The sequence below is a fragment of the Athalia rosae genome, chromosome 4, assembly GCF_917208135.1.
Source record: "Athalia rosae chromosome 4, iyAthRosa1.1, whole genome shotgun sequence".
Taxonomy (NCBI): Eukaryota; Metazoa; Arthropoda; class Insecta; order Hymenoptera; family Athaliidae; genus Athalia; species Athalia rosae.
In genome coordinates, this window is record NC_064029.1 from 1,422,718 (window position 1) to 1,441,635 (window position 18,918).

At 43.4% G+C, this 18,918-nt stretch overlaps 1 protein-coding gene across 1 annotated transcript in view; it reads left to right on the forward strand.

Annotated features, from left to right (window-relative positions):
• The window catches only part of LOC105687442 (probable G-protein coupled receptor 158), a 109,875-nt gene that overhangs the window by 30,269 nt on the left and 60,688 nt on the right, over nt 1–18,918 (forward strand). Inside the window, exon 2 of the mRNA XM_020853197.2 lies at nt 8,924–9,107. Within this exon, the coding sequence (XP_020708856.2) occupies nt 8,924–9,107 (184 nt within the window). The remainder of the gene's footprint in view (nt 1–8,923; nt 9,108–18,918) is intronic.

Sequence of the window (18,918 nt, forward strand, 5' to 3'; positions counted from 1 at the left end):
TACTCGTTTAAACTACTGCAGGTAAAAGTTTACGACACACAGGTGGACTGTGCCCGTGCCCATGCCCCTCCCCCCAGACCCGTGCCCGTGCCCGCTACCGGTGAGAGAAAATTTTTATGCCTCTACCAAACACTCTGAATTTTAATACCCACCGAATCGTACATATACCGTAATCTACCATTATTTCACGTTCACTTGCTTATTCAAGAGCTGGGAATCGCCCCAATTCCTTTTCTTGTCGTCGTTATTGTTTCGCCTCATTTTATTCGATTCTTTTGGGTTTTTCTTTCAGTTTTTTTTTTCCACACCACAGCACCGCAAGCGCGCATTTCGCTTAAATATAAATTCCGATCTCACCGGAGCAATGCTGCTTGAACATTTCAACACGGATATTCAACGGACTCCGATAATCGAATCGAAAGTCACAAATGAACCTAAATTTTTTGGTTTTCCCCTCAGAAAAGAATGTTACAAATCTGTGGATACGGATACCATCGGCTGCGCTCTTGACGTTGGTCGAAAAAAGAAGAAAAAAGTGAAAAAGTAAATCCGATAGAGGAACCGTTTCCTTGCACCCGGGATACGATGTGTACATCGCATTCGAGCGTTGAATACTGGGGCAGACACTCCGATTTAAAAGTGTCACGTTTATAAAGGGGAATCTGTCCGACGAGAGAAAATCTCCCATGATGCACGCGGGTGTTACGCGCGAGAAAAAGAAAAAAAAAAAAAAAAATAGCCGAATCGAATCGTCGTTCGGACATTTCAACGCTCGGATGAAAAATGTTCAACAGATTTTCACTTTTCAACCGGAGCTTTCGCGAAGTAGTCTACGCGCGTCGTCGGTATGAAATATTTCGCAGCGCAATACACACAACTACGTAGAATCCTGACCGAGCGCGCGTCTTACGAGGCTTGTGAAAAAAAAAAAACAGAGGAAAACAATGAATAAATAACTGAAACCGTAAAATTATTACACCTTCTCCGAGCTTTGCAGCTTTTTATGATACTCCGAGATAAAAATAAAAATAAGAGGGAGAAAAATCTCCCCGATTCTCTCTTAAACCGGTACCTAACTTTTATATATTATATATATTTTTTTATTCCATACAGAAGACCCCGCGCATTTACTCCACACCTGCGAAATGAATACACGTATGTACACGTGTACGTACAAAGCTCTTGCGTTCAGAAATGTGATGCACATACACGACGCGGATGCACAACGATATAAATGCGAGGAGAGTAGTAGCCTCGGGCTGAGAACTCGTTCCATTCATATTGGTTGTAAAAAGGGCTGCAAAAGGGCGAAAGTTCGTTCAGCTCTCGGGTTCTTCGGCGGCGTTTCCATCCAAGGGTTGAGTCGTGAAACTTACCTGGCATAAAACGTCGCTCGCCTCTACGGCGAACCCATATATATATATAAATATTATTACATCGTGATTCGAGAATAAAAGAGTTGCAGTAGCTATCATCCGCCATGATTTCGTACGGCGGAAGTACCTTATATTTTTACTACCATAGAAAATATTAACAGGCCGCGAATCCGAATACGCGGGTTCGCTCGACAAATTCGTTTTGCACTTATTCGGCACACTGTGCGCATTAAAGTTTTTCAAACGGAATCGATCGATTCTCGCACGATACAGTTATACATAAATTCTTGTCTTTCGAACCGTTGTAATGCCTCGCAGTGGTGGAAATCTTTCTAGAGGGTACTTCGATCGACCTTTTGTTTTCCCGTTTCGCGCGTTCGCAAGAAAATTTACGGAAAGCCACTCGAGCTTTCCGCTGCCATGACCGAGCACTTCTTTTCGAACTATATTCCTTTAATTTCGCGTACCCGTCCGCCAATGTAAGGACTTCTTATACATTTTTCACATCGAAAGCTCGAACAGAAGTTTCATTTTTGCGATAAAATCGTATCGAGTACTCTTTTTACTCGCCCAATACATTAATAAAGTCGATACCGATACGGATGAGTTTTCAAGAATAAACTACCGAATTTCAATCGCTCCACCGCTCACTTTTGCTCGTCATACTTTTTTCGTCCAGTTTTTTCCAATCTCCATTCCGTGTACATATTTTTGTATAATGTAATCACGACGAGGCCGGCTTAAAAGCGCACACTTTCTCGTTATCTGCAACGACTACAAGCTCACACCGTGTCTACGTGCATTTACCTACCCGGTGAATAATAATTAACTTTATTTTCAAATTTATCGCAACCATCTTCTTCGTCCCTGTGTACGTGTACGTAATATTGGCAGCTTTTACAACGCAGTGGCGTGGCGACGTCTGGCAACATTTTACCAACGAAGAATGTTTTCATTGTGGCTAGAGGGTAAAAGAATAGGGTAGGAGAAAAAACAAAAAACAAAAAACATTTCATTACTACCCTTTTCAATCGGTTGATATAAGTAATTGGTAAACATCACTTTGCGATTCCATCAGAGTCAAGATTTTCATCATCGAAAACCAACGCGCTCGGTTATATTCTTCTCTCATCGTTATATCGTAAAACCGATAATAATTTATCATCATAGAGGAGATAAAAAAAAAGCAAAGTATCTTCTCTCTTCTCGCAGCCTTTCTTTTTTTTTTTTTTTCTTTTTTTTTTTTTCACCGGTGTGTCTTGGAAAAAACGCAATCGATAAAGCCCCTTTGGTATAATGTTCTCTGGATATCTCTATTGTGCCACGGTATATATACGGACCATCGTTATAATCAATCACATCGGCACATAATCCAAAAAACAAAAAATAAAGCAGAGAAAGGTGAAAAAAAAAGTACGTTATGCACCCCCTGTACATCCGAGGTAACAAAAAGAACACGCGATTCACCGCGGTGTCTTCGAAAGATGTGACGCGAGAAAATTACAACGAACACTCTGTACAAATATTTAACGAATTTGTAGGAAGAAATTAAATGGCGAAGAAGAGAGCGGCGCTGATAGTGTGCGACGGCCGTTGAGAGGTGGTGATTTATCGCTCGGCTAGACTTCGATGCGAATCAGTTACAGTAATTTCTTCGTGCGAGAACGACGTGTGCGAATCGTCGCGAGGAAGTCGCCGGCTGGCCTCGGAAAACCATCAGGAATCGAGTAAGCGCTCTTATCATAAGTTATCGCCGATGAGAATCGTGAAACGAACGCGTCCAAGGATACACGTTTCCTCTGTACTTCGAATAATTCTTATTAGCTACGCACGTAACGACGTAGTCGGAGACACCGCGACGACATCGTCGCTATGTGCGGAGATTATGATGCCGTTAATTATGCCAGCTGACTGATACCCGACTCTCGTTCATCCTTTTTTTTTAATTCCTCTTTTTGCAATATTTTTTTTCTACTCTCTGTCCGCTAACCCGTCTGCCAGACTCGTTCTATTGTTTGTTACCTCATCGAGCGAGCAAAGCTTTTATCTTTTTCACCGTTGAAACGTGTCCCTTTAGCATTCTCAGTCCTACGTATATAATGTACACAGGTATACCTATACATTATATATATTCCGACACATACATCGCGCACACGTATACAAACCACCGCCTATTGTGTGTATCTCAATCGCGTCTCTTTCGCGCTCTCCTTTTTCATAGTCGAATCTTCTTTCCTTTCGCAAAATATTTCGAACGTTTTTTTCATTTTTTTTTCATTTTTTTTTTTTTGGTTTCATTCTCATTTTTATTTTTCAGTATATTTTGTATTTGGTAAGAGAAAAAAAAAACTCACGAACATCCTAGAATCGAATAACATTCATCCCTTTGATGTAATTATAATTTTTCTTTAGAAATAATACTTCAGATGATACGATCAACTTGTCTGGTCGATATCCGGTCGTCCGTAATAGTTATCGATTATGAGATTCCGCGATATTTGGTATAATTTATCGAGCGTCATCGGTTGTTTCGCGCCGCACGAACCAATATTCGATTCCATTTTTTTTTTTCTCCGTCTGCACATGGGAAACGGACAACGAAGGGCACGTCGAGGGCCTCGAATAACAGACACGACACGTCGATGTCTCGCTATCTATTCGCGCCACGGTCGAAGTTTCTTCTTTTCCGATCGATTCGCGTTATCAATTCCTCCTAGACGCGCATGCATGAATAATTTCATTTATCTCGAAGCCATTTCTCGCGCTGCGGGAGTTTTTCTTTGTCTCGTTCGCCCTCGTACTTTTCATCCCCCGATAGCGAGGAGTGTACGACGAACGACGCGCCTCCTCCCATTTTCATTCAGACAGGTTCGTATCGTGGGAAGGCGAGAAACGTTGCCCCACCACATCGAAAGTCTCGACTGATTTTTGGAAAATGATTTTTCCGCTCGTTTTTCTCTCGAACCTGTTGTCCCGAACGTTATACCCCTGCGACGTTGGCCCGCGGAGTCGTTGACGCGACACTCGAGAGGCGGGGCGAAGCACCTAATTCAGCACACGAGCCCTGCGTGGTTCTAATATTAACATAATAACGAGGCACTCGCTCGAAGACCGTGAGGGTCGCTAGCCGGGGTACCCTCTCGATTATTCATTAGCCGCGCGACCGAAATTATCTGATTTGCAGCTTACTTCATCACCGGGGAAAATAAAAAAATACTGCACACGTTCGTCGTAGCGGGTAGGTACGTTTATCGGGGGGGTTTTATGTACATTTACATCGTCCGTTATGTGCTTCGGATTATTAACGGCCGCGGGAATACGCGGGTTTACTTATCGCGTTTTTTTTTTTTTTTTTTTTTTTCCACCCTTCTTTTTAACGCGGAGCAGAGATTCCGAAAATTTTTGCGCTCTCGATAATTCGAAAAATTATTTTACCAATTCGCCGAACGAACGCGGTTGTAACGATATATGCAGATTTACTCGGCGTTACGTATTGTACAGCGGAAAACCTCGCAAGCTCGAAAGCTGCGAGTTTTGTTTTGCATACATTACTCCCGGAGCATGTTTAGCGCAGAGAGACAAAGTGCCGTGAAGTCATATGTAATGTATTCTCCCTGCTCGCGACTTGTTTCCCTATACAGTACGCCCCGTTGTTTCTCTTGCTGCAGTCTGAGGTGGTACTGCGGGGGTTGAACTTTGTAACCTTGTTCACATTCTCTGCGGCATGTCAGTCGGATTGCAACAACGGTATACAGGAGGAAACTATTTCCGCAATTGTCCGAGAGCAATCGACGAAACACGTTAAACGAGCAAAAGTATATCGCTTTCAAAGTCAAACGTCGACTGGCTTTTTCGCCGCGTAAAAATTTTTCCACGACGCGCGCAGCTCACAGGGATCATTGGCAAGGATTTTTATAAAACGTTGCGAAAAATATATTGCGGGCTATATAATATACCGCCGTTTTTGCGCTAACAACGAGAACACCTATACCTCCGCGTAACCCACGCTTCAGACGTGTCTGAAGACTTATTTTTTTTCCCTCGACAGTTTTTGCTCGCGGTATATGTACGTCGCGGGTGAAATTCTCACGTTGAATATTACCACGTCGCAGAGCTCGCAGATTCGTTTTTGACGGTATAAACATTGTTTATGCGAATCGTAGTCGCGTGGAGCTTTTTTTTCTCGTTTTCTTAATTACGTTATTACCCTTGTATCTGTTCTGCTGCTTTTTAGCGAGATACCTCGGTCGAGTCCCGCATAACGGGCTGTCGTTACTCACCTCTTTTTAATTTTTTTGTCATCTTTTTTTTTTTCCACATACGCCGCGCCGCACGATCCACCGCGCGTAAATACCAAGTAATCCTTTTTATGGTGGTGAATTATTTGGCAAAAACGAGCTCTCGCGTTCTATTAAAATTCAAGTTGTTGTACACGTCGAATCGTTATTAATCCAAATTCAATACGGGGAGGGGTGCGTCACTGGGATCGAAAAAAGGGAAATAATGTTAATAATAATACGAAGCAAAAAAAAGAGGAGCAATTTTTTCCTCTTTGATCGTTAACCTTCGAGCACTCTTGGCCTAGTGGCAGGTGCTGGACTTTCGCCAAGAAAGTACACGTCGTATATACATCAATCGATTCGGGTGTGCGGGGGCTGGAGGGGCCATTTTTCGTTATGATTTTTTTCTCATCGCTTTTTCGTCTCAATCGTTGGTCTCGTAATTAACGGGTGAGATCTTATCGGACGCGAGTAAAATTTGCAAGCGCGCCGCGAAAGACCAACGACGTTCGGCGGCCGGTTTAATTGTTATTTGATTAGGGGAGCCTCGATAAAAGTAAAATAAAAAAGAAGCTTTCGTTTACTCGCGACTAATAAAAGCTCGCGGTAATACCAAACATTTTACGAGCGATTTCAAGACGGGCTGAATAAAACATTTGTACGCTTCATATTTTACGTGCGAGATTCGAGGGGGTTGAAATTTCGCTAAAACCCGATCAATCATTTTCCGTAATTTTCAAACACATGGGAAATGGTGTCGGTCGACGAGCTCTGGCGCGGGGTTCCGCCTTCCGAGGTGATAGGAGGGCTTCGGAATCGCAGCGGGGTAATATCCGATTGAGTTTTTTTTCATGTGATAAAGCATTTCGCGGATTTCTTTTATCTTCTCTTTCTCCGGCAGTAGCGGCAGCGGCGGCGAAATGGAGACTAGAAAACGGAACTCCGTGTCTTGTATACACGTAAAGTATAGTTCTTCGTTTGACTAGCAATAAGCTCGAAGACAGGCGTCAAGGTGCCCCGTAAAATACGGAATAAAACGAGATAAAATGGAATAAAACGGTATTAGACTCACGGACGACCGGGCATCCGCGTCGCACGAAGTGAGAAGGTTTCTTAAGGTGATATTTCAGTGTTCAAAGCCGAGAAAACCGGCTTTACCGAAGCTACGTGAGAGAATAACAGTAGGAAAGATATGCAAAAAGAGACGGATATATAGAAAAGGAATAGGAGCTAAGAATATCTTTCCTCAGATCTCTGCGGGATCTAAAAAAATTGGATATAGTGGTGAATATTCTTGCGGCGAACGTTGACGAAAATACGCAGCTCGTGGGTCGAAGTGTGAATTTTTTACGCTCTATGGTCCAATAATCCTAGTCTTTCCGTAAATTATATATATTCGAAATGTGAGCTTGGGATTTCTACTTTTCTTTGCAGGAAGTGCAGCGTGCGCCGCTGACCGCTGTAGTGAAAATTTTCGATTTCCAATTCGCATATCCCGGAGGGACATACCTATAATAAATAGGTACAGCAGTTTCCACTTACCAAGTTTTTAAAAAATTCCCTTCTGGAAACTGAGGCGTGATAAAACGACCCGGACTAGACTCCGGATAGCGATAGTCGTCGATTTCCTATTTCAATTTATAATATCGATTTGTCTCCCGATGGAATCGCGGTAACGGAAAAATGGGGGAAAAAAAAAATCCAATTTGCGCTACTTATTCGAGATGGATTTTCTTAAATTCCAACACCAAAAATTTCGACCTCTCGTGAGCCGTTCTCGTTGATTTTAATCTTTCTCGTGACGTACTTTGGGCAATTTTCGTATTTTTCTTTTTTGCAGGCAGTCATAGTTTTACAGACATTTTGGTGGAACGTATATATACAGACTCGTCCGACTCGAGCCCCCCCCCCCCCACCCCACCCCGCGACACCTGGCACAACATTAATTTTTCCTTTCCGTCCAAAAGTTTTCCTTTGTATCGTTCCAGCTGTTGTATAGTTTGGCTAAAAGTAATTCCGTTAACTTCTGTAGTTTTTGTTGTTGGGAAAAATCAAGCGCCCATATTGAAGCGACGTAGATTTAATTCCCCGAAGTTTCTTCGTAAGTAAATTCCCTACAAGTATATATACGTATGTACACGGATTATATATATGTATACGCCGGAAAAGACGCCGTGTAAAATTAAGGTCGGAGTTCCGTTAATTATCTGGATCGTCGCATTGCTTAACCGAATACAATACCGTGGAAAGTGCCGGGGAGATCCGCTGTACGCATGGAAGTGATTTTTCATTAAAAAGTTCGCCGGTATTCGGTACAGGAAATGATCATTCTAATTAATTATTGCCAATAAAATGGAACGAAAGATTAACTCGGCGAGGCGTGCTCGATATCCGGACAGGCAAACGAACCGACGTTCGTCGCCCCTGCGAATCGCTCGCGAAAAAATTCGCGGTTTCATTTTTTGCGATAGTCGGTGGAAAAATAAAGGAAAATCATTCGCCGAATTCACTCGAGGATTATGTGTGCAACGACCGCAGCTGGATCGGAAGTGATTTTCAACGAAAATCCGGAAATAACGTGCGAATGACGTTCTGATACGCGAGAGACGAAAAAAGTCGGTACAAATCACCGTGGAAATTTAAACCGACGCGGAATTTGTAATGGAAAATTCTGGCGAAATTTTGGTCAACGTTTCGCTAACTCTGATACGTAGTCAGGATCAAATTTCTATCGGATAACGTAGAACGATTACATTTGCGTTAAACGGAGGGAATTCGATAAGGATTCGGTTGAATGTACTTGTTAAAGAAATTCGCGCGATGGTTGCTTTTGGAGCCCCACGATCTTCTTCCCTATAATTAACGGTGGGGACATTCGGGGTCATGTTTGCCTAAACGCCTAAGTGGCATGCCCGAGAGAGAATTCGTCCTGAATTTTCATCAGGAAAATTCTATCCCCTTCGGTGATCTCCGCTCGCGGAAAATACGAAGAGTTTTTCGTACCCTTCCACTTGCCCACATCGACTAATTTGTAAAAACTCCGTGTTTTTTTCCCATCAACTTTTTCACCAAAATTCATCGGGGAGTTTTTACTTTTCAGTTTTTTTCCGCGCGCTGGATTTCCCTCGTTTCGCCGCATTGTTATATCGATATGAAATCCCTACGGTTGGTTTCGGATGATTTTCGTTGCCGGTAGAGATAATTCGCCCAACTGTATCCCTCCGGTACATCGAAAATAATTGGTGAAATTTTCAACTTTCGTTCCAGGCATTCATACCTACACGCATAACGAGAGCGCCCACACGGAACGAGTCGAGGAGGAAATTTTGACCGTGAAATACGAAGATGGCCGCTGGTCTAAGCCTTACTACGATTGCGGGGGAGGCAACATCTGGATGCTCACGTACACGGTGCCTTTCTTCGGATACGCCAACGACACGTATTTCTTCAAGTACGTACTCGAAAGGTTCCCTTTATTTTCTCTAATATTTCGTGTATTTTCTCCGGTCATTTTCTTCGTTATCACGCTTCGTTTTTTCGTTCGTCATCCGCTACCGGCGTAAAGTGGTAGCTGCGAAGAGGCGACGTTTGACGATATCAATTTGCGCCGAACTCGCTTTGATATACCTGTAGGGAAATTTCGTAAAAATTTTCAACGCCGTAATAAGTTCAGAGCTTGCAAAGCGTCGCGTGCAAACTTGCACGGGGAGAAATGAGTTCCGATGAAATTAGCGTTTCTTACAAGTTCAAACGAACGTCAGGTAGAGCGAGAGAAAAAGGAACGAAATATATTTTTGGAGCAGAGTTCACGGAAAACTGAGGGTTATTTGGATTCGCGCACCCACGTGTCGGAACGAATGTTGTAAAAAATTTCGAACGGACGTCGGTTGAGTCTGGTGTTCGAAATAAGATGAGAGAGAAAATGGGAAAATAATTGAAATAGATTTTCCACCGTACTCGAAGACCGCCGGCTTCTTTATCAAGTAAGTTCTTTGATTATTATATTCGGAGCGGTCTTCTTCTTAATTATTTTCCCATTCTCTTTTAACCGACGCTTCAATTTATTGCGGAAGACAATGGACCCATAGGAACTTCGTAAGACGTGGTCGCTAAGTCGTCGAGGCGGAATTGCAGTCAACTAAATTATAGCGAACTTCATTAGTTCTTGATTTCCACATTGCGTTTTACCAATAATACGAAGACGGAAATCGCTTCTGGGCAAAATTAAATCGTTTTCGCTTCGCAAAAATCGTTCGTTTTCGTTATCGTTTCGTTATGCGCATCGATTATAATTTTGTCCTATCCCATTCGACTACACCGGCGTTATTACGATCGCGTCTGATTACGTTGGATCACCCATTCGGACGGGGCGAGAAATAAAGAGAAAATAATATACGAAAGGAGGAAATGAAAAATAATATCGTCGAAGTGATCTTTGTCGCCCTGCGAAGCGAGGCTTTTTCCGGCCAAGGTTAGCTTCGAAATTTATTAGGGTAGCGCCACTTTTGCTATATAGACGCAATTCGGCCCAAATCGTTCCAAATTGAGACGACCTGCAGCGGTGATTTTACAGCGAAATTGGTCGAATGTGACTTAGGGCCTCCGTTGAAAGAACGAAAAAAAAAAAAAAAAGATCACCCATTCGGAATGGCCAAAAGTCGGGCTTTCGTAAAGCGTCACTAGAAATTCGCATAAATATACCTGGTACGTTGTTCGTCACAATACACGTTTCAGCGTGGAATCATCGTCGAGGAGAAAAAGTTTGAATCGCAGTGAAAAAAATTGCAGACGTCATCGTCAGGTCAGTCGATAAAATATGTAGCGAGACAATTTCTATTTTCTCTTTCGCGAACACATGTATTAATCTCCCTTCGCGCCAACGCGGTTTTACAGCGTCTTTCTCCATCGGTTGTGTCCATGCCACCTGAGCCAAAATTTTCATCTCGTTCATTACTGAATTTTTCGATAGTAAAACAGATCGCCGGGTGCGCATCGAGTCGCGTTATTTATTGTTCGGGCGATTCGAAGGAGACGAAAAATATAAAATGATGTAAAAATTGTTCGCCAGATTTTCGCGACAGTGGATTTGAGCGAAACCCGGCTTCGGGATATCCTTAACATGCGGTGTGCAAACATTCAGTTGCAGATGTCCCGTAGAAATATAAACGTATGTAGACCACAACGTGACTCGTTCGTAGTTGAAAAAGTAGACACTAAAATCCGCACCGAGCAACCCTCACCTCGTACGTCTGGTGCAGAGGTCTCTCGCTCATACCCGGACTGCATGCCGTAGCGAAAACTGGAGGAATTCACAATTTGGGGTGTGTCGAGCGTGAAGCTTTTTTCCACACGTTTTTAACGTTTTGTCTTTTTTTTGTTTTTAAATGTATTGTCAAATCTTGATCGTCGGCTCAAAGCAGATTATAACTCGGTTCAGGATTAAGACGTCGAGATTGTTTTGGTCCCGAGGGAAAAAGATTCAGGTATTTAACAGAAACGAGGAAAGAAAAAGAAATGCTGGAGAAGCGGCTCCAAGATGGAGCTTTCCACCCCGAATAAACTCGTTTACCGGGCCATCCGGTAGCTCATCAATACCTCTGTCTCGCAGCTCCCTCACTTATTTTTTTTTTTTCCTTCCTCTTATAAACAACCACAATTCTTTTCGGGAAGGATTTTTTCAACACCCCTAACGGTGAAGAAAGGAATATTCATTCGCGATAACGCATCTGCGTCGTCCGCTGTATCGATGATGGTTCAATGAGAAAATTTGGTCCGGGAAAACGGCGTGTATCAAACGAGAATAGTCAAATCGAATCGACGTTGAGACATGGTCGGGATAAAAATGCTGGACGAATGAAAAAAAGGTGGAACTAAACGCAAACCCCTTTCAACGGTTGTCGTGTACAGAATTTTTGGAATATCCAGGACACGCGGTTCCGGAAAGGGATGCTGGATATGCCGTTGACTGGTGACTAGGGATTGAGGGATGTCATTCCCTGGGGTGCAGCATCTGGGTATGATGGGAAACAGGGGAAGTCTACGTTGTGGAAAAAAAAAAATGAAACACCAACCAAAAAAAAAACAAACTGGAGAGCAAGAAGAAAAAAGGGGGTAGGTGGGAGCTGCTTATCGGTACGAAATTGAATCGAGCCCCAAGATCTACCGGCGTGTGTGGGTCTCTTGAAGAGTCGTCATATGACGGTGATAGCCGCGAATTCGTAATGGCTACGAATGTTCTACCGAGTCGTGTTTACGAGCGCACGTGTATACCTGTACCTACCGTTCGACATTCTCGTTCCTGCGAAGTGAAAAAAAGTGAAGTAAAAAAAACGGAAAGTTTCGCCGAAAAATTTAGAAGGTTTCCAGTTTACATACGCGATCCTCCAGCGAGGCGTCCCCCCCGTTCCATTCGTTTTCGGGTTCACCTTATCTTTTTCAAACCCAAAGGTAACCCTCGCTCCGAATACACACGCGTACCTCGTACAACAGAAGAAAGGAAAAATTATGTAGATTCAATTTTCCCCGATCTCGTTTCAGCCCAAAAGTAATTTTATAGTCTCTTATTCTTTGCCAATTAGAGAACGAACGCGTGTACCGCATACCACCCAAGGGTTTTATCCGTTCCATTGTTAGTTTTTACCGTACGGTGTGGCTCACTTTTAAAAAAACGTTACGACCTTTCGAAGATCGAGATCGTCGTCGGGAAGAATAGTCTTAACGCAGAGACATCCCCTTCCAAGGACGAAGTTGAGCCGCATTCGAGGAAAAAAATAATTTCTCGGAGGTAACACCCTCCCCTTCGATGCCTCGAGAATTTTTCAAGAAATATTTTCGTCTCTTTCGACCAGGTTTAATAAGATAGCCACCCAGTGGGTATCGCAGCGGGTATTTTTGCTCGACTGAATTTTTGCTACTTCGAAGAAGATATTTTTATTTAAGCGGTCTCATCTCAAAGGAGGACTTTCTCCGTACGTGTACGTGTGCGTGTTTATCGACGGGGGCAATGGTTGGATAAAAGCACGCGTCGATGTATAAAAGAAAAAAAAAAAAAAAAAAAAAAACGAGAAGGCAAAAGTCTCATCATTGTTCGCTTTTGGTCCTCTTCTGGAAAAAAGCAATATTACTCGCTCCCACGTTCGTACCTTTTATCTCTTTTAAATCAGGTCAAAGAAAACTCCGATTTCCGCGGGTTGTCACGGGTTTTGAAACCTTCGATTCGCGGGGGTTGCAGGTATAGGCGGGTAAGTAGGTGGGCAGATATACGAGTGAAGAGTCAGAAAATCCTACGGAGAAGTCTCGAATGTGGGCGGACGTGAAAACGGATCTCTAATCCATTTCATCCCGTACAAGTATTGTCCAGAGAAGCCGTTAACGGGGGTGTGAAATAGGGGGGATGTTGGAAAGGAAAGATGGCGGACAATGCCGAGTGAGAGATTATTGGAAGTATGCTCTTCATCCAGCCGTGGCGACTAGAACACCGGCGATTGCCGCTGCTGTGCTTTCAGATATTCGCTTACGCCCCTTCCACATCCGCGCGCCGTCCCTATCGAGAATCTCAAGCGTCGCGACGCCTTGACGTTGTTCCGCGGAAAGCAACAACCCTCGTCGTCAGCTGTTTGCCAGAACGTACTAATGGTCAGCGTCGTATACACGACTTCGGAGCTTTTCGTTCGGAAAAGTAAAATAAATTGAACGAATAATGCGACGATCACTTTTTTACGAATCTAATATCCCTGAGAAATTCATCCCTCGGATGGTAGGAGAATTTTTTTTGCTAGGAGAAAATTTGTCCTCCCCGATAGACGCGGAAATTGAAATATACGAATAATATGAGAACAAGGACGATGGACCAAAATAAAAATAAAATAAGATAATAAAAACCCTTTGCAACGTAGTGAAGTTCTCGACAAGCTCGTAACATTTCACGTTTGAGCTTGTTCTTTTTCCGATGCAGAATATTGTATAACAGCTGCAATCTTCTCCCGCGGTGTGTTCCGGTACAGCGAATATTGCGAAGATCTCAGCTGGCCCGAGGGATAAACTCGCTGCTTGGGAGTTTTCAGTGTTACAGTTATAGCCGTAGGTGTATAGACGCCCGGTGGGTGAGTCCATTGTCCGATATTTCGCTACGCTACGAATTCTTCGAGATAGCCACTTCGATGATGCTACGTGACGGTGTACGTACTGCGGACGGCGTTTATTTTTCCCTTACAAATTACCGAGAGATGCGAAATTCCTTGGAGATCCGAAATTCCCGAGGGGGATGAGTCGGTTTGTGTTCTTTGTGTGAAAAGTTGTTAAAAAATCTTTTCCAAAATTATCCGAACAGCGGCGCCCCGCAATCCGTTTCGGAGGAGCTAATAGCTACTCCGCAGTGAGGTAGAAACAAATCCCCGGCAAGTATAATACCTCGAAAGATGTGTCGCGACCGATGTCACTTTGCAGAAAAAAATTTCAACTACGAAGTCTTTGAAAGGTTGAGTCTCACTTTTTCCGAAGGAATGCCGAACGGAGAAAGGAAACGGAAACGGAAACGTTGAGGGTAAGGGAAATAGAAAAAAAGAAAGAAAAAAACGAAGGAAAAGAAGGAAACCTGAACTACCGCGTTGCCTCGGGATTGATCGACAGGTTCGTTGTTTTCCGATATAAAAAAAGAAAAAAAAGTCTCTCCGGTTCGTTCTCGATCAGCCTCACTCGGCTTCTTTCGATCGAAATAAAAGGGTAAATACGCCGCTGAAGTGTGAAATCGGGAGACACCGGACAACCTGTAGTCCTCCCGCATCTATTTGACGAAATATAAATTCCCCGGGGTGTTTATTATACGGACATCAGATTCCCGAGGGGATCGCGCGAATATCGCTACGAGTCGCGGAGTGACGCGAAATCATAAATTGACCAGCGAAGTAGGAGGTTTTTTTTTCCACGTACGTACGAAGACGTGAGTACGTGAACATCTTCTGGAAACGGGAGGTACGAGATGGCGAGAGGATGAAATCATGGATGTATCGTGAAAGATTAAATTTCATTGGGAGAATTTCGTTCGCTGGAAAATCGTATGTTCGAAGATTTCACGGAATGCCTCGGAATGAATAGTTGAGAATGATTTGAGGCGTGAACCGGTTGGGGCCTCGCAGAATAAGACTCGGAAACGATTTATTTCAATTCCTTCAGTTTCCAGCCTTCAAATCGATCAGATGCGAGGCGCTTCTTTTATCTTTATCGCCTCTCGAGTGCTGAGAATTTGATAGATGAGCTCGAGCTGCACCCGGTGTTTTAATATATCCTTCTTCAACTCCTCCGCAATTTCGGCGCCGATTTTTTACCCCGAGCGAAAAAAATACAGATAAATAAAAAATGGACTTTCAATTACACACATCGCTGAATATCCGCGGCTTCGCCACCATTTTTACCGCACGCCCTTCGTTTGATGTCGAATTTTTTTTAATTAATTATTCATCCGTACACCGAGGAGCTTACTTACCCCTTTTATTTATTGCTTTACTTTTTCATTTCCATCGTTTCAAACCTCCTGTTCGTACGTCGAGTCGTTCGGCTTCGTTCTGAAGCAGTTTTGTTTACTCGTGCGAATTCCGGTGTATTTGAAAGGCCCGGGGCTCAAAGTCAAACCAAAGTCCTCGGGATCCCTCGCCAACCTTTATCACCACTCGTTAATTTCACCCGTTGGATTCCGTGGGCGACAAACCTGTGCGGGGCCCGTTGCCCGTCTGACTTTTGGATAATTTTGAGTTATCGCTTTCACGAACTCGCGTTGAACCCGAGCGAACAATCCCATTCTGTCCGTTCCCATATCGAAGATATACCGATATACGCACGGTCCACTCCAACACGGAGTGGGCAAATTGCACGTCGTGCCGACGCTCCCGTATATAATTTACCCCAATTTTCACCCCCAATTTATTCCGCACAAATATGTACAGCTATTTAGAATCAAGCGAAACAATTCGTACCATCAACATATACTCGCGGACCACCCCACTAATTGACTTTTCATTCATAACCATTACTCAACCTGACTAATGACTCGTTACAAACAAACAAGAAATTATTATCCCTCGCAGGTGCGAAAGGTGCGCGCCATTTAGTGAAATTTTATTCCTATGTCCGTCCGTTCGCTCGTTCGTTTCATTTATTTATCAGCTCCGACCTCAACGGACACTTGGGGACCCTCGATCGATGTCGATATGAAACGAATCGAACGGAATTTCGCTCGGCATCGGAACGAACGAACGACCGAAGCAATCAAGCGTCGCGGTGGCCGACGTCGGTTAGCCCTTCTACCCTCCCAAGAGGGAAGAATTTGGATAGAGTTAGTTGCCTACCCCGCGAGAAAATTGGAGATCGTACTCGACCACTCGGATAGAATCTCTATAGACGCTAAACTAGAGTCTCAAAGCCTCGGAGTCTCCTTTTTTTTTCCACCCTTCGCCGCTGCCCACTCGGGTATTACTCGGGTATACGTGTGCGGTGTACAGTCGTACCCCACCGGATGCCGCTTAACTTTAGTTAATACGTTTACACATGGTTTACCTGCGCTGTAACCGAAATACACAGGAGATTCCGTACTCCTCTTGTTAATAACACGCTCACTCCACTTAATTTCAGCTGGTAAAATTCATTCTACGTTGACGTGGCTACCCTACAACGCACGCTGCGTTCGGAGTGGGTAAATATCAGTTAAGTCATCCCTGCTCACGGCTACCCTAACTCGCTGATTTATTACGAACGTTCGAAGAGTGCATGAAATCCATCGTTATACCGAGGGTAAAAAAAAAAGAGAGGCGATTCGGTTGACGGTCTGTAAATGTCTGGCGAGTGTTTGCATTGAGTATTTCAACGGTGAATTTATTCTAGTGGATAATCCGAAAATTTCGTCGTTGTCTGGAGCGACAAAGCTAGCTGTGCGAATGTAAAGAGTCACCTCTGAGTTTTAATTCGTTCTATTCACGGTTATACAAAGAAGCTTTACTTAATTTACACTTAATTGAAATCTCCGGAGTCGAACGTTTGACTAAACAATCGACCGTACACATACCAGCGCGACGGGAGTTGACTGCGGGCTGCGTCTGACTCCGATCGAATCGAATTCTCTTCAAACTTGGCTTCAACTTGTGAGTAGAAGTGTGGGTGTACCGCGAGGTGAAAAAAAATTCTTATCTCTACCGAAAAATTCTCACACTCGCTCGCCCCTTCTCCCGATATCAACGGTTATTCGCTTATCGTCATTTATAGAACTTGAAACTTTTGCTGTTGACTTCCGACCTACTTTGCTTGATACCTTAATTTCCGATCCTTACAAGATCCTCATCGGAGTGCACGTGAGTACGTGTTATACTTATCTGTACGTATGTGCCAGTGCTTATACGTATATATGTGTGCACGTATTATCGGTACATATTACCTACATAACATATGATATACTTACATACCGCAAGTGCATCGTGCTGCAGGTGCGATGCAGTAGCTATGTTATAAATTTCCGATATCTCCTTGGTAACTCTCATCGTACATTAGGTTTCTCTATGCGCTGTTCACATACGTATAGTATAGCCTTAATTTTACGATATAGAGTTTCTATTCTATACGCCGGGCTGTGTAAGATGATCGCATCGGTATGTTCGATGTTACGCGCGCACAGTGGCAGCTGAGATTGCCTATTACGGAATAAAATCCTCGGAGTAAAGTGAACCCGAGATTATTATTATTATTATTATTATTTTTTCTTCGGATCTGATCAGATCAGAATAGATCCGACGGTAACTTCGATCCGAGTGGGTTCTGGTTATAGATTCAGAAATCTCAAAAAGCAGAGCTAATCGAATCAGAGCAGATACGGTTTGATGAAAAATATTTCCCTTAAACCAGTTACGAAAGCTTCTGGATGATGCTTATTAATCTGGTGCCGATCCGGGCTCTATTTCATTTGCGAAAATATGTAGAGAACTTTCTTACTCCTCACATCCATTATTTATATCCACGGTACAATATAGGTGTAGAAAATTCTCTCGCTTACTCAGACGATGTCGGCTCGTCTATCGCGAAGCTAATACGTCAGGAAGGGATGACAGTTTTTGGAGGGTGAAGTTCGATAAAGAAAAGGGCTGTACGAACCTCTAAAGAGGATCAAAGATCGATCTCGAGAGCTTTCGATTACCCGTCCGATCCGCTCCGATCCAAAATCATGCTTTATTCTTCAATTTTTTTTTTTCATTTCTCTTCCGCCTCTGCAGGGCTGAAGTTTTTTCCTCGCGGGATCATTCGTATATTTTGCCATTTTTAAAAAAGTAAAAAATATTCACAGGGATCGTTTGTTAAACGTCATTTTTATTCTCATCGCCGTCTCAGAAGTGGGAATTCGTGTGGATCATTAAGATCGAGGTTCGTGCATCGGTGATTCTGGTAGTCTCGAATGATGAGGTGTGAAAACGTTGCCTACACACGAAATTCATCTGCCAGAGTTAGCTTCTGTGTGCACTCGACGAGCAGTTTACGTTTGACACATTAATATTTGAGTGAAGTTTGCTCACGCTAGCGTCAAACAGGTTGCATTAGACGTTCCGAGGGTATGTACAGAGCAGGCCACTGTACAAACTGCAAAGCAGAATTCATGAATCACAGACTCCCACCGCGTGCTCGGCTTTGAGCAATAAGACAATACGTTGAATCAAGTTTTCTTGCATACATCTTTTCGTCTGGCTTTGTATTTCTTGCAATTAACCGAACAATAACCAAAACCAAAGTACCAAATACGCCTCGGCTGTAGGGACATGAGCGCCGTTTTGTTGTCTCTCCTTCCTTTCGACCTGCGATACAGAATGAAAATGGGCTCTATAGTATTTCGGAATTTTTTCGCTTCGTCCCGGAGGACTCGATTGGTTTTTTATGCTTTCGAGCGTAGTCGGGACTGACTTTGCGTCCCGTTCGTTTTCAGTTCCGACTTTTCTCGGCGTTCTTTTTACCTATGGTATAACTAACGGTACGTTTGAACTGTTCGCGATCGGCTCTCTCCGACTGGGGATAACCGTGATAGGTACATATATACCTGTTTCAACCCCCTGTGCTTTTATCGCGTCCCTGACAACGCCTTTTTTTCGCTATACATTTAGTTTTCTCTACAAAGTATAAGCTCACAGAGAAAAGTACGACCGAACGAACCGCTGGCTGGCTTTGTCACCGTAAATCGTGGCGTAACTAAACAAATAAAATGAATCGATCCCTCGAATCCTTTGACGGGATCCTCGGCT